General features: G+C 52.6%; 1 protein-coding gene across 1 annotated transcript in view; it reads left to right on the top strand.

Moving 5' to 3' along the window:
* The first annotated feature begins 2,808 nt into the window (after positions 1–2,808).
* dchs1a (dachsous cadherin-related 1a) overlaps positions 2,809–16,533 on the top strand; it is a 115,292-nt gene continuing 101,567 nt past the window's right edge. Inside the window, exon 1 of the mRNA XM_061217031.1 lies at positions 2,809–4,608. Within this exon, the coding sequence (XP_061073015.1) occupies positions 2,809–4,608 (1,800 nt within the window). The remainder of the gene's footprint in view (positions 4,609–16,533) is intronic.

The following is a 16,533-nucleotide window of genomic DNA, read 5'->3' as shown; positions in this document are numbered from 1 at the left end:
ACATACACTGTGCACACAGGCATCCATTCACACGCACACACATGTGCGCACACACACACGCACACAGGCACAGACATACACACAAGCACAGACATGTGCATGCTCACACACACACACATACACACACACACGCACGCACAGACATGCACACTCTCACACACACACACACACACACGCACACAGACAGATACACACAACACCCACGCACACACGTACACAGACTGGTATGCACACACATATATATAAATAGAAAAAATGAATTCATTCCTGAAAAATGCTTGTGTCCTATTATAAAAGACTGCAGTCCAGATGCTTAATTGTGTTGGATGGTAACGTTGCAATTTCTGGTAATGCCACCAGGGGGAGCCTCACAGAGCTGCTTTACATTAGAGCTGTATATACAGTGCTGCCTGTAAGTCTCACGTTCTGTTGATTCTTCAAATGTGACCTTTCGGATTTCATAGATATGAAAATATCATGATCTTTATGGTGACAAGAACCATTATATCATAACCAGGAGCCTCTTAGACACAAGCCACTGACATATGATAATGCAGTTGTGAATATAACAAAACAATATTTATCTTTCTGTGTCCTCTTTGTCAGTAAACTATTTTCGAGCTCAGATTACACCGCAGATGGTGACAAGCTTATTCAAACACCCCATGTGGGTTCAGGGTGTCTCTTTTTACTGAATTACTGAACCTCTGTGGGTTCCAAAGAATCGCTGCCAAAGTAGTATAATTGTCCCACACAGCGTCCTCACCAGGGTATGAAATATCAGCAGTGTTTCAGGCCATCTGCATCGGCCTAATGCTCAGAATGCACTGCATTTGTCTGAGCGCAGAGTGTGTCTCCACACACAGTTGACTGTAGTCTTGGCTGGGATGAAGGGGTGGGAGGAATGGTGTGTGTGTGTGTGTGTGTGTGTGTGGGGTGTGGGGGTGAACAGTTTTTGGAGGAGATCCCTGATTTTACACACAGGGAAGAGTGCTGGCAGCTCAGCCAGGCACAGAATTCACAACAAACAGACCTCAAAATGGTGCGATCCTTTCTGGCTTGGCAAAGGCATGTTAGTCATTAGTATATATATTTTTTGCCCCTGTGAGGTCCTTAAGTACATTTCAAAGGGTTTAGGAATCATGCGTTACCTCTGTTTTAGCTGCTTAGGACTGGTGTTGGGAGAGAGACAGAGCATGAGAGAGAGAGAGAGAGAGAGTGTGTGTGTGTGTGTGTGTGTGTGTATGTTGGAGGTGTCATTATTTTTCAGATGTCACCATCCTGGGCCACATATCCTCCTGCTATTGAAGAGACAATGTTTCGCTCCTGAGACCAGCACTGCGAGTTTTTTTCCTTACTTTTTCTCCAGCAGACATTAATTTGTTCTCCAGCCCGCTTAAACATACCGTGAGTCTCCCTGCCTTTCAGTGAGGGCTCTGTGTTCCTTGTGTCGCGTCTCTAAAGCTGCTGTCTCGGAGTCGGACGGGCCCCTGAGTTAAAGCTCAACTCTCGAGAAGAGCAGAACTTATTTAACATGGCCTGACGGCCAGGTTTTCCACACTAAAACACACATGTTTGGGATGGACTGCAGGGACAGTGGCAGGGGCATGGCCTGTCTGCCAAGATTTCAAGGACGTGAAACTCCTTTTTAACGCACTCTCTGTGAAATACGGGCAGCAGTTGCCAAGGGACAATCACGACACGGGTAATTAAGTTCTTCATTAAAGGTGTAATTTATTTAAGCTGGCCAACCAGCTTCTCAGTGGTTTCATGAACCATTTGAAGACTCACTTCAATATATCACAGGGGACTAAATGTCTCGCCTTTTATGCTTTCAAAACACCACCTGCTTCCTCCTCTCTGGTGACTTGGAATGAGGTCCTCATCTAGACACTGACAGCATGAAAGGTCCACCGTCTTGGACACTGGAGTGGGTGGGTGTTTTATGCTTTTCCAAACAAGCGGATAAAACAAGGAATGTTTCTTGTCAGCTATTGAAGACAGCTTTCCCCTTTTGTTCCTCTGGCTTGTTCTTCACATTTTTATTTTTTTGTATGACATTCCTGAAGTTAACACCCCAAAAATAAAAGGGTGTCAGGAGAGCACTCAGTGTTGAAGAGGTGGTTTCAGATTGGCTGTTCCCATTGGGGATCGCTCCTTGTCTTTGTGTGAACGTCGACATTCTCACCCATCCCAGTCTCAATATAGCGGCCTCTGCTTTTGCTGACAAGCTGCCCGGGGGTGTTCCTACTAGCCAAGCACAAATATGAGCCCACAACAGCAAATCACTGGACTTGTCTCCATCTAATTAAAAACGAATGTAGAAATCATATACACTCTCCCAGCCTAGGAGCAGGGCAGGAGAGGCATTGAGACTTGCGGTCTGAGCTTATTTTTTTCCCTCTTGAAGGTAGGGATTTCTGCTCTGTCAGAGAAACGAGGGCTTGACTGATTAGGTGTGTATGAGAAATGTACGAGAAATACTTGTGAGGGACTCATTGCGCTTTAAAGGCCTGTGCGGTCGGGATCGGAGCCAGTCGAACCTGCGGTCAGAGCTGTCGGACTTTCTTTTCATTACTCCGAGGCGCACCTACCTGCTCTTAACAGCAGAAATGCACAGTGCATTCCGTCTGTCTTATTTCATACGTGCAGCCGCCATTTAAGAATTCCTCAGACCACTCGATAGCTCACACTTTCTTTTCCATCAGTGGTCAGTGACAGTATCCTTGGTTTTGTTTCCCCAAGATTAATTTGAATTTGTTTGTTTTTTTTCCTTTTTGTTTGCAGGCTTAGGAGGAAACAGTCATCATGAGGACAATGGCTTCGGACAGAGGTACAGGGAGGACGGCGCTGACCGCCCTGCGGAGGTCCGGGAGTAAGAGGACGCTGCTGCTGCTCTACGTGGCGCTGGAGCTGATCGCTGTGCACTCGTCCGCGGTCCTGGGCACCCTGGAGCTGCAGCTGGACGAGGAGCAGCCGGCGGGCACCATCGTGGGCGACATCAGCGCCGGCCTGCCGCCGGGGGTCACCGCCTCGCTCTTCTTCATCTCCGACCACGAGGGCACGGGCGTGGGCAGCGACCTGCACATCGACGAGACCACCGGCATCATCAAGACCGCCAAGGTGCTGGACCGGGAGGTGAGGGACCGCTACAACTTCATCGCCGTCACCATGACGGGCGTGACGGTGGAGGTGACCATCGTCGTGAACGACATCAACGACCACACGCCCACCTTCCCCAGGAAGAGGGCCACCTTCACCATCCCGGAGCAGACGGCCGTTGGGACCAGGTTCTCCCTGGATCCAGCCTCCGACGCAGACAGAGACCAGCTGACCACGCAGGGCTACCTGATCAAGGACGGGAACGTGGACCATGCTTTCCTCCTCGAGACCCGGAGGGGAAACAACAAAGTGCTCTACCTGGATTTGGTGGTCAATGCCATCCTGGACAGAGAGAAGAGGTCGTCCTACACCTTGCTCCTGGAAGCCTTTGACGGCGGCTCCCCCAAGAAGACTGGACAGATGATCCTGGACGTGACCATTCAGGACGTCAACGACAACGCGCCCGTCTTCAATCAGAGTCGCTACCACGCCACTATCTCGGAGAACCTGCAGCCCGGCAGCAACATCCTGCAGGTGTTCGCGTCGGATATGGACCAGGGCGCAAACGGACAGGTGCTGTACGAGATCAACAGGAGGCAGAGCGACCCAGAGCACTACTTTGTCATCGACCCCCACTCGGGCGTCATCACTCTCAACAAGCCCCTGGACTACGAGATGCGGAAGGTTCACGAGCTGGTGGTGCAGGCGCGGGACAACGCCAGCCACCCGGAGGTCACCAACGCCTTCGTCACGATCCAGGTGCGCGACTACAACGACAACCAGCCCACCATGACCATCATCTTCCTCAGCGAGGACGGCTCGCCCCGGATCTCCGAGGGGGCCCAGCCCGGCCAGTACGTGGCCCGCATCTCCGTCACCGACCCCGACTACGGCGAGTACGCCAACGTCAACGTGTCGCTGGAGGGCGGAGACGGCAAGTTCGCCCTCACCACCAAGGACAACATCATCTACCTCATCTGCGTGGACCAGATCCTGGACCGCGAGGAGCGGGACTCGTACGAGCTGCACGTGATGGCCACCGACTCCGGCACCCCGCCCCTCAGGGCCGAGTCCTCCTTCACCATCCAGGTGACCGACGTCAACGACAACCCGCCCGTCTTCGACCGGCCGGAGTACCGGCAGGCCGTCCCGGAGGCGGTGCAGGCCGGCAGCTTCGTGCTCCAGGTCACGGCCCGGGACAAAGACCAGGGCCCCAACGGCGACATCCGCTACAGCCTCCTGCAGGACCGCGGGACTCACTCTGACTGGTTCGCCGTGGACCCCCTGACGGGGATAATCACCACGTCTGCGCGGCTGGATTACGAGACGGACCCCAGGCCCAGCGTGACCGTGGTGGCTTCAGACGGGGGGCGCCCTCCCCTCTCCTCCACCGCCGTGGTCCACGTCCTCTTGCAGGATATAAACGACAATGAGCCTGTTTTCGGGAGCAACTTCTACAACGTGACCATCAAGGAGAACGCGCCTGCCGGGACGTGCTTCCTCCAGGTAGGACCCTCTCCCTTCGTTCTTTAGGGTTAATTATGTAGTTTTTCATCAGGAAAACTAGCCCTTTCTTCTGCTGATAACGTTCTGTTTCCAAATGTTCCTCTCTCCCACGTTATCAAGGATTCATTGTGAACAGTATTGCCGTTGAGGGGTTTTGAGAAATGATTTGAATGTAAGAGGTGTACTGAGGGGCGCTTAATATGCTTGAAAAAGCTAAGACAGCTTCCAAGGTGAAAAGCATAATTTTTCAGATGTGACCGTTGTCGGTCATTATTGCACTGGCCTGAATTGGATATCCATTTAACCGTGAAATCCCTTGAGGTTTCTGAGGACGCACTTGAAAATTCCACCTGCTTTCATTAAGCTGGGAAAACTTAGCCTCGGCATAGACTGTCCTCTCTTTCACCTCTTGGGGAAGGTTTCCATGGTGACGGAGACAATGCGCCCGGAATATTTCGGACTTTGAGCTCCGCTGTCATATTAATTGAAATGGTGGTGTTCACATCGCTTAAAATCAAGTATGGTTTCTTTGGCGTGTTTGGCAGAAAGGCGTATTGAGGTTGATGAACAGAGCGAGTAACCCTTGGTTACGTGATTGCATCAGTCCTCCGGCGTGACAGACAAAAGAATAAAACTGTTAACAGGAGAAACTAGGACTAGGAGAAAAAAAAAAAAAAGATTCTGGCAAAATGCAACAAAAATCTGAGGTACAACACAATTAGATCCAGCACCTTGGTTCTGCTGGGAAAATCAAGCTTCCTGTGCACATCGACAGCCTTTTAAAAAACATGAATATAAATTGTAGAGGGAGACAGGGGCTAGTTTGCATGGATACTGAAGCAGTGATGATGAATTACTTATTATGAACAGAACAACTTGGGATCCTGGAATGGGAATATTCCGGGAAAAATGCACTTGTTATAAAAAGAGCATGGAATACCTCACAAAAAATGTATTGGTGCAAAAAAAGGTTGCTTTGCAGGTGGCAAAAAAATATCAGCCCTACAAAAACGAGGTGAGCAACCTGTATTAAGTATGAAACACACATGCAAAGCATATTTCAAATGCCTGCATTGGAGTAAGTGAGGACTATCATTCAGGGATGTCGGAGAGAAATAGGGTCACCAGCTGGCCAGCAGTGGGCTTCAGAGGGGGGTACGGGGGGGTACGGGGGGCGGGGGGCATGGGGGTGCTGAAACTGGGCCAGAGCTATTCCATGTAGAGGGAGGGGGGTCAAAACCTATGTTCTTGGCGGGTGTGGCCTGCCAACAGTTGGCAGTGGTTTTTGGTGGGAAGGAGGAAGGGGGCCTGGGCAGATGAGGATGGGAGAACACAATGCAGAGGGAGGTGAGGGGAGACCAGATTCAAAAGGCTCTTTTTAGAGTAAGTAGGCTTCTTTCTCTCAGTAGAGGTGTGTTAATTGGCTCTTACTTGAATAGGGGGACGGGAACGGGGGGGGGGAGGGTCAACCCGAAATAAAAGTAAACCCCTATCTCACTTCACTTTACACTACAGGTTCCCAAACCTTTCTTTGGCTGACAGCTGTCATCCATCATTACCCGCTAAGTGTTTTCTCATGCTGCTTTCGAAATTTTGCGCTGGGAAAAAGAATAAAAATGAAAAAAGTCAGGGAATAAAAGTTTCTTTCTCTATCTTTTTTTTATTGGTAGCAGTTAGCTGGAGGCTTCAAAGCCTTGCTTTAATCATCCCTTCCAAAGGCGTGTTTGAGAAAGAAAAATGGCTTCCAGTAGGGGGAGAAAAAACAAAAAAAAGCGAACGAACGGTGGAATTCACGTTGTCACAGGTCGGGTTGATTCATGTATCGGTGGCGTCTGTGGTGAGGCCGTAGGCCGCCAGCGATTGGCTGTGTGGATCGGCCTTGACGGAGGGCCTGGCAGGGGAGGCCTTGGCCAGGGACCGGCTCCAGGGAGCGGGAGGGGCGGGGAGCCGCCTGACAGGTCTTGGCCCGTGCGGTAGGATTTTGGGGCCCCAGCGGTCCTCTGCGAAGCCCCCCCCCGCGAGCTGTCGAAGCTGCCCGGGCAGGTCCTCGACTAGGAATCCGAGTAATGTAATTGAAATTGATATGAACGTCTTTAGAAGTATGAGAACAGGCAAGGGGGTTTTGCCGATATTGTTGAGTGGAGCCCATTAAGTTTTTATTTGATCTTTTCAGTCTTTTATTCCAAGGGGCTTTCTGTTTGTTCCAAGCCATTTGATTTTTTTTATTATTCAAATTTTTTTTTTGTTCAGCAGTCAGCTCTCAGCGTAGTGTGGAACACGAGCCCCTGTAGCAGGCATTGGGGGAATATTCTGATTAGCAAAACTGTTGACACTTTCATTTTGTTAATCACCTCCTGCCTCCGGCTCCACGCAGCGGATCGTCCTGTCGTCGTCCCACGCCAAAAAACACACGACGGGCAGTGCGACTGGCTGACGCGCAGAGTTCCCAGCATGCCGCTGGGCTCGGAGAGGCGCGCGCCGGCCCGGGTTGGCGTGGCGCGCTGGCGGGAGGGTTCCCTCGCCGGCAGGGCGCGGGCAGTTGGAAGCTCACGGCTGCTGACGGTGTCGGCCATGCCAGCGCCTGGGTCTCTGAGCCCCAGAGCATACGTCAGGAGATTTGACAAACACCTTTTATGTTTCTCCCGGCAAGAAACATATTCCCATGCTTTCTCCCCCCCTTTTTTTTTTAAAGTTCCCTAACAGTATCACAATAGGAGTACTGTGATAGGCCGTCCAAAACTGGACTGGGTGGGGCGCGTCTTTCCCCCCTCCGTGTCTGTAGCACACGGTTACTGAGGTGCTGGCCAGCGCTACTCTGTCTCTGCATGTGAGATTCTGTCACTTCCACTGTGGACCGCTTTCTGTACAAAGGAATGGGAATAATTAAACTCTGGAAAAGGACATGAAGAAAATAGTTTTCCACTTTGAGTTGGAATGGCAGACCTTAAACCTATTAGGAGAAGGCAACCCCGTAATACAATATGGACGATGGATGGAAAAAAATAACGGTAAAATGTGAAAGCAAGCAATGAGGGAAAGATACTAACAGACTATGTAAACTGTGGCACTTTTCTTTACCGACTACAGACATATGAAATTAACGTTTTTTTACACATTTTAATTATGTGTGATATTTTATATTTTAACTTGGTGTTTATGAAAAGAGGGAAATTTCAACACTAGTATGTAACAGTATTTGTAGCATCCCGCTTGAAGTGGGATCTCTCATTTCAGCTCATAAGCCGCAGAAGACAAACCGACTGCCGTTAACAGGCCTGTCTGGGCGCCGTTCTGGTGCGGTTCACCGTTGCACTTTATTGCCTTCAGTCAAGGCGCTCGTGTTCGGCGTTACTAGCGGAGACCGGGGATATTACCAGATTACCCGTAAACCTCTGTGATTGGCACCCGGGGAGCTGCGGGACGTTTATTGCGGAGGAAGAAACACGTCCACTTATGAAAAGCCCCGCGGAGGGGAACAAAGGAGGCCAGGGCCCGTACCTGAAAGGCGGGAGAAAGGCCCGGGTTCTGGCCGAACCTTCCCCGCGGCGAGGGGGAGGCACTTCACACCGCGACCGAGCGGCGGCTATTCACGCCGGCCGTCCAATGGCGAGGCCTCGGCCGGAGTGAAAAGCTTTGTCTGAGAGCGGGGCAGCTGCGTGATCGGCCAGCTCGCTCCACATTCTTTTCTTAATGAGCTGAATGGCGGGCGGGCGGGCGGGTGAGCGGTGGCTCCAGTGTGAGTGTTACTCCCCCCCGGGTTCCCCGCTCCGCACAATGGCACCGTACCAGCCTCTCCGGAGCCCCAGTTCAGCACCCCTGCAGAAACCATCTCCTGTTTCTGGGCTTATCAGAGGAGCACTTTATTTACACGCTGAGGGGTGGGGGGGGTGGGGGGGACTTATTTATTTTCCGTTTGCTTTTTGCTCCCCTTCCCCCCCGGGAGAAGGCCCGGGACAGGCCGGGGGTTGTGTTCGGCGCTGGGGGGGCACGGGGGGGCGCTGGGGGGGCGCTGGGGAGTGCGGGGGGGCGCTGGGGGGCGCAGGGTTTCCGTCAGCGGGGTACGGAAGCTGAGGTGTCTGTGTGTGGCGGCGGGTGAGAATGGCGCCTCTGTGCGGCCTGGTCTCGGGGCGTCTGCAGCGCCCCAGCGGTAAGGCGAGAGGACCGGCCAGAGAGCGGGAAACGACCCCCCCAGACACCCCCCTGACCCCCCCAACCCCCCACCCCGTCCCTGTGTTTCCTCCTCTTATCTGATCTCACTTCAGGACTTATTAGTCAGGTATGAGCAGAGTGTGTGAGCAGAGTGTGTGAGCCAAGAGTGTGAACAGAGCGTGTGAGCCAAGAGTGTGAGTTTGAGTGTGTGAGGAAAGAGTGTGAGCAGAGCGTGAGCAAAGAGTGAGCAAAGAGTGAGCAGAGTGTGAGCAAAGAGTGTGAGCAGAGTGTGTGAGCGAAGTGTGTGAGCGAAGAGAGAGAGAGGAAAGCCTTTTATTGAGTCTTCAAAAAAAATTAGAAAATATTAGCTTGTTTGCTTGACAAGTGACATTTTCTTACACCACTGTAAATCTTGAAATTAGTCAAACTGTCTCACCTCATTGGCAATATTTTTGTCTTAGGTAGCAAAAAGAGAATAGATATATTTCAGAGTCGAAATAGAAGACTAAAATACTTGTTGAGACCGACTCATTTTTTGGTTTTTGCAGTGTGTGAGTGAAATGTGCGAGCAGATTGTGTGAGCAGATCGTGTGAGCGGAGTGTGTGATCTCATACAGAGCCAGTCGCCTACCGTTGAGCACAAGAAATATCGCTGTGAAACGCAAAGTGCAAAACACTTCCCCAGTAAATGCATCTGTGAGCGCAGACTGGCAGAGGCAAGAGCCGCACCGGGCACACAGGTATTACAGGAAACACACACACGGAAACACACACGTACACGCGACTGAAATACGGCCAGGCCTTGCCCGCCGTTGCCATGGGCTCCTCTCCTTGGCAACATGAGAGCAACATAGACTGGCGGAACAATGAAAACAGGAATAAAGAGAATGCGTTTTGCGGTTTGGGTGAACACGGTTCTATTTCTGGCTGAAACCCGAGGGTGTTTATGTTCCGCCGTAGCCGTGATATTTCCCGTCTGGGCCCTGATTTGGAAACTCCTCCATTAGAGTCAACACGAACACCTCCACCGCGTTTGAAAAAGCCGTCGAAATTGATATCTCCCGGCCTGAAGCTAAAGGACGTGGTTTTTGATAATGCCGTCTCACTGTCGCTTCTTGCGAGAAAAACCGTAACGCCTCGCTGCAGATTTAAAGTTTTTTTTTTGTTGCGGCGTGTGTATTTGTTCAGGACGATTCGGGGGGGCGATATCGGCCGCTCCGTAGCGGACATAGCTGTGCTTTGTTGGGGGTGTTACGGAGGCACTGAAGTGGAGTGGTGGAGGCTGGCCACATAGGGGTTCACAAACTGGGGGAGATTCAAGAGGCGGCCCCCGGGAGGGGAGGGGAGGGGTCGCTACCAAATACCCCGAGAGTGAAAGTGTTGCCAACCGGGCAATGAAAGGGAGAGAGAAAGGATCGGGAGGAGGGAGGGGGTGGTGTTGGGTCCAGTTCTGGCCCAGTGTGCGGTACGGATTTGTCTTAGTTGCGACCACAAGCGTCTGCCTCCACTCAAGCATCACATTACATTATTGCCGTTTGGCAGACGCTCTTATCCAGAGTGATGTCCAGTTGATTAGACTAAGCAGGAGACAATCCTCCCCTGGAGCAATGCAGGGTTAAGGGCCTTGCTCAAGGGCCCAACGGCTGTGCGGATCTTATTGTGGCTACACCGGGGATCGAACCGCCGACCTTGGTGTCCCAGTCAATTACCTTAACCACTACGCTACAGGCCGCCCTGCACCTACAGGCAGGTGGCGGAACTGCGTCCGTCCAGCTAAGAGACCGACAGCGTGCTCTCTGGCTGCTGGGGAAGGCTGCGTGCCCGGGGCTGGGGTAGTGAGGCTCAGTGCAGAGTCTAATCATGTTTAATATGACTGAGGCGAGGAGAACATCTGGAGGCGCGTTGGGGCGCTGTAGGAGGACGCTGCCTGGGGCCGGCTTCCTGTAACACAAGACTGGCACTTTCCCGGTGTCACGCCAAAATGCGCCCCCCTGCTCCCCCTGCTCCCCTGAAACCGGGCCAGACCCCCGCCCCTCCCAGAGCCCACTGCTCCCCGCTCGAAGGGCGCAGACACAGACCCCTTTATTTGTGTAACAAATGGGGGCAAGGAGTCAAATAATCTCTCTTTTTAAAACCCCCTTTAGCCCAACGCGAGGTAATCAAATGCCAGGAGTTTTGTCGGCGCTCCTCCGCAAGTTGAATTGTGGGAAACTGATTATTCTGTCAGCCGAGATAATTCGGCTCAATTATTCCCCCCCCCCCCCCGCCCTCCTCTTTTCAAGGGAATGGGACAGACTGCAGTGATCTCTCTTAACTCATAAAACACACAGAGCTGAGAGCAGCCTCTCTGCAGGGGGACCGGTCCAGTCGGGTGCCGGGGCCGGTGGGTCCGCCCGGGCACGCCTGGGTGCGGTGTGTCGCGTCCCTCCTCCTGTCCTCTGCTCACCTGTCACATGAAAGGCCTTACTGGGCCCGTCCCGCGTGAGCGCGTTACAGTTCTGTTCATTTGTCCGCGCGGCGTTTCCGCCGCTGAAAGGGCGTCTCACCGCTCGACGCGGCGGTCCTGCCGGGGCGGCGGTATCAAAGGGGTCTTTCAAGTGTGCTCTGATGTCTGGATCACACGGGGAACGGGAGGCAATATGGCGCAGCGAGCAGAACGCACGCCGCCATATGGCGTCTTAAAAAAAAAAAACCTAAATCTGATCCTTTGTTTTAATGCGTTTTTGCGCTTGATCTAAGGCTGTTCCCCCACCCCCACCGCCCCCGGTTCCGGAATGTTCCCCTGGCGCTCCGGCAACGTTCCCGCAACGTTCCCCATCGCTCCGCGCTCCCATCTCCTGGCGGTCCGGGCTCCGTTCGAGCAGGACCGTCACGCTGCTTTAGCACGGACAAAGCCGCCGCCCCCCCCCCCCCCCCCCCCAGCTGGGCCGGGAGCGAGCAGGTGTTGGACGGAGGCGAGCGTTTGGGCCCGCTCCATTTTAAACAGGCCAGGGACAGGGGGAGCCCGGCTGCTAATGGACCCAACTGGAGGGAGAAACGGCCGGAACGAACGACCAGCTGGTTGCCCAAATGCTCCTCCTTTGTAGCCCAGTCTGCCTTTGGCCACCAAGCTCAAGTGGTTTTAGTCACTGGGCAGAACAAACCCCTCTCTGCAATTCCTCTGTGTGAACGGGAACGGTCTCATGAATGTGAAAGACACATTTGTGGTTTGGTCTAGGTCTGACATTTAAAACAACAAGTCACCAGGTCCTACCTCCAATGGACTGGCGGAGAAGGATGGCTTTGAAGGTTTTTTTTTTGGAATGTCTTTTTCCAGAATTCTACGTCAGTGTTCTGGAACTCCATCGCATTCCGTCGCCGGTAGCAATTGTGACGTCAGCGTTAGAATGCCCAGTTAAGAACGCCCCGGTCACGTGTCTGTGACCTCACAGCCGAGAGGGTTAACGCGTGCATGCGTGTTCCTCGGTTCTCTTCCCCACTAACTGCAGGCCTGTGGTTTCACAGTATTTACAGAGGAGAGGCGAAGCTGGAGGAGACGGGATGTGCTGCTTAATGTGCTGGAGCCTGTGATACTTCCTCCAGCACTTACTGCCCGTGTGGAGCCGGGCTGCTTCCAGCGAGTATAAACACCGCCCTGCATCTGGACCCTGTGTGGGTGTTCAGGTCAGGGCTGCTCCACTGGAGACATCTGCCTGTGTTTTATTGTGTGTGATTGTCCATCACTTCTCACCAGCCAGGGACCTGCCTGTCTGTCTGCCTGTCTGCCTGTCTGCCTGTCTGTCTGTCTGTCTGTCTGTCTGTCTGCCTGCCTGTCTGTCTGTCTGTCTGTCTGTTGTCTGTCTGTCTGCATGTGTGTCTGTGTGTCTGTCTGTTGTCTGTCTGTCTGCATGTGTGTCTGTGTGTCTGTCTGCTGTCTGTCTGTCTGCATGTGTGTCTGTGTGTCTGTCAGTCTGTCTGTCTTTCGGTCTGTGTGTCTGTCTGTCTGACTGTCTGTCTGCATGTGTGTCTGTCTGTCTGTCTGCCTGTGTCTGTGTGTCTGTCTCTGTCTGTCTGTGTGTCTGTCTGTCTGACTGTCTGTCTGCATGTGTGTCTGTCTGTCTGTCTGCCTGTGTCTGTGTGTCTGTCTGTCTGCCTGTGGGTCTGTGTGTCTGTCTGTCTGTCTGTGTGTCTGTCAGTCTGTCTGCATGTCTGTCTGTCTGTCTGTCTGTCTATCTGTCTGTCTGCCTGTGTCTGTGTGTCTGTGTGTCTGTCTGTCTGTCTGTCTGTGTGTCTGTCTGACTGTCTGTCTGCATGTGTGTCTGTCTGCCTGTCTATCTGTCTGTCTGCCTGTGTCTGTGTGTCTGTGTGTCTGTGTGTCTGTCTGTCTGTCTGTCTGTGTGTCTGTCTGACTGTCTGTCTGCATGTGTGTCTGTCTGCCTGTGTCTGTGTGTCTGTCTGTCTGCCTGTGGGTCTGTCTGTCTGCCTGTCTGCCTATGTGTCTGTGTGTCTGTCTGTCTGTCTGTATGCCTGTGTGTCTGTGTGTCTGTCTGTCTGTGTGTCTGTCTGTCTGTCTGTGTGTCTGTATGCCTGTATGTCTGTCTGTCTGTCTGTCTGTCGGTACAAGACTAGGAAGAGGCCTGTAGCTGAGTGCCGCTCTTCGAGGGTTGGAAATGGGAACAATAGATGGAATAATATTCTCTGGCGGCGAAACTCAGACTGTGCACGCCACAGGGCTGTGCCAGGGGGAGGCGTTTGCAGGAGATTTCTACTATTTTATTTCCACAGTGTGGTAGTTTAAAACAATACCAGATCTGAACAGTAGTCCATATGCAGGGGTTACATACTCTGTTGGATACATTATGTACTGCCTACACACTCTAGAACCTGTGTAGGATAAAGTACGGTTTAGTAGTGGTTGCTCACTTCACTGTGTTGGATAGAATGTGTACTGGTTGCACACTCTACCCTGTGTTGCATAAAGTGTGTACTGGTTAGTAACCACTGGTTACGCACTCTAACCTGTGTTTGATAGGATGTGAACTGCTTACACACTCTACCCATGGTTGGATACTGTATGTGATTTTTACAGTAACAGATCCCTGTCTTGCCGTAGTGTTACCTGATAGAAGAGGTGAGGACATAGGATTGGGGGGTAGGGGTCAAATTAATCATTACATCGCCCGGTCAGCCAGTCTGCGCAGGTGCTGACAGCCACTGAGCTTTCCGTGGAGGAGTGAGAGCGTGGCGGTGGGAGAGAGGGGAGGAACACAGAGGGGGCGTCCCGGAGGGGAGGGTGGAGGGCAGGTGGGGGTCCGGGCGAGAGGGGGGGGGGGCTCAGCCGCAGCAGCTGTGTGCATCTGGGGGTCCCGCCGCTGTCTGTGTGGCGCGCAGAGGGGAAAAGGAGCCCCCCCACCAAAAACAAGCCTTTATTCTCTCCTTTCCCCACTCCTTTGTTTTCCTTGGTCCTCACGTTCTCCTTATCTCTCCAGACTTCCTGTTTCCCACACCGGGCCCTTCCTCTGTCTGCACTCCGCGTCCCTCTGGTGTGTCCCGCGCCGGTCTCCAGGCGACGGTCTCCAGGCGACGGTCTCCAGGCGACGGCGCATCTGGCGACCCGCGTGTGTCCCAGTCAGTGTGTCCCAGTCATCCCCGGGGTCAGCGCTAACGTGACGGAATGGCGCTGCGAATTACCGCCGTTTCCAGCTCGGTTCAGTTTGGGTTTTCTTCACACGCGGGGAGCCTCAGGGCCGGGATCGCGTCTGCAGGTGCGAGGACCACGCTCCACGCCGGCGGAAACCTTCCCGCGGGGTCGAATCGGGGTCGGATCGGGGTCGAATCGGGGTCGGATCGGGGTCGGCGGGGGGAGGCGCGCCTCTGCTGGCGTGATAAACAACGGGAAGCAACACGTCTCGCGTTGCGCGGAAACCCCATTTCTCTACGAACCTACCACTGGTTATGGCTGCGCGCATTCTTCCCTCTCGGCTCTCTGTCTTTGAGGAGCGCTGCATTGTGGGAACTCTCATGAGGCATTCTCGCCTGCTTCGCGGGCCACGGGGGAGCAGTGTACGGGGGAGGAGCTGAATATTAAAAGCACATTGCGCTCAGTCCCGCTGCCGTCTCCAGAGCGGGTACCTCCTCAGCCTCCCGCACTCAGAGCGGGTACCTCCACAGCCTCCTGCACTCAGAGCAGGTACCTCCACAGCCTCCTGCACTCAGAGCAGGTACCTCCTCAGCCTCCCGCACTCAGAGCGGGTACCTCCACCTCCTCCCGCACAACTGCAGGAGATCTGTCGTCATGGCTCCCCTCGTTCCCATGGTATCCCAGGGGGAGAGTTCTATATGTCCACCATGTACGATGTTTTAACCACCATCTAAATAAAAGTGCCTTTAATAAGGATATTCATGTCCCTTTCAAGGAAATAAATTGTTCTTTTGTAATACGAAACTGCACGTAACAAATCTCTGAGAGATGGTTAATCTTAAACTGTAGCGCAATCATCCTCGTTTTCGTTTCATCAATTTACTTTATTCCCCATTTCTAAAGTATCTTAGGTAATATTTCTTAAGTATACTATAACATAAGTATCGCAGTCTCTCCTCACTTTAAATAGGAGCAGGAGCGTGAAGTAGTCAGTCCCAGCACATCCTCCTCCTCCTGTTATTTTTAGAACTGTAAAAATGGAAGAGATAAATAAACGTCTCCACAGTGAAGCGTGCGAAGCCGGGAAAAGAAAGACCGCTCAGCGTACAAGGGTGAGGTTCACGACGTGATCGTGTTCCATCTCTCGACAGCCGCAATTACGTGCCATCAAGCCTTCCGCGCAGTGCGTTTTTATCAGGGAATACCAGCTTTCTACCAACCGATCCATCCATCGCACTCCCTGTCCATGATAACAGAGCCAGAATGAGCTTCCTGGCTGTGAGCAGATTTCTCAGGTAACACAAAATCCATATTTCCTGAGAAAATAACAGTGGTCATACAGTATAGCATATTCGCTTGGAGGCATGTTGGATGTTGGGGATAGGCCATTCACTGTGGAGAGTTAAGATCTAACTGTAGGCATATTATAGTCTATCCTCGGCACAGAGTGAGAATAAAAATGTTATCTTTCGGTTTTACACTGTACAGTTATCTCAGTGCAGAACGTGTAACATAGAGTGAAAAACGCTAATGGAATAAACGCGTGTGGCAGCACACAAAGTCAGATTTTTACAGCTAATCATTGCGCTGTTCCTCGTGTGCCCAGTGCACAAGGTTCCTTACTTGAGCCAAAATGTCCGCCTTATTAAGCTGGTATTAAGCCGTGCCAGTTGAAATAATGAGTCGGGAGAGGGGTGGGGGTGGGGTGGGGGGGGGACACGGAGAACACACAGGGACAGACAGCAGCCCGGGGGCGAAGCTCGCCCGCCAGAGGATTCCATTCTGCTGTAAATGGGATCACTTAGGGTTTAGTAAAAGATATAATTAGGAGAGGTGGCTGCGAGGTAATTAACCGACCACTTTTACGCAGCGCGGTTGCTACAGTTGCAAAGGCGATGGGCTGTAGCCTGGGGGGGTGGGGGGACTGGACACAGAATTAAGGCTGCACGTGCGGCGATCTCTGTGAAGGTCATCCCGAAGAGATCGAAACCGTTTACGTCCGTCAACCGGACGCAGCTGTCCGATTGGTCATTGAGCGTGACAAGCTTTTAGTCAATTAGCCGCAGGGCCATACAGGCCGGGAGCCTGAAGAGATAAGAACGGGAGCCACCGAATTTCCCCTTTCTCTCGCTTCGCGCTACGCTATCTTCCATCTT

Source organism: Conger conger, chromosome 13 (genome assembly GCF_963514075.1).
Source record: "Conger conger chromosome 13, fConCon1.1, whole genome shotgun sequence".
NCBI lineage: Eukaryota > Metazoa > Chordata > Actinopteri > Anguilliformes > Congridae > Conger > Conger conger.
The sequence above is the reverse complement of the archived record's forward strand: the minus strand, read 5'-3'. Positions and strand labels throughout refer to the sequence as shown.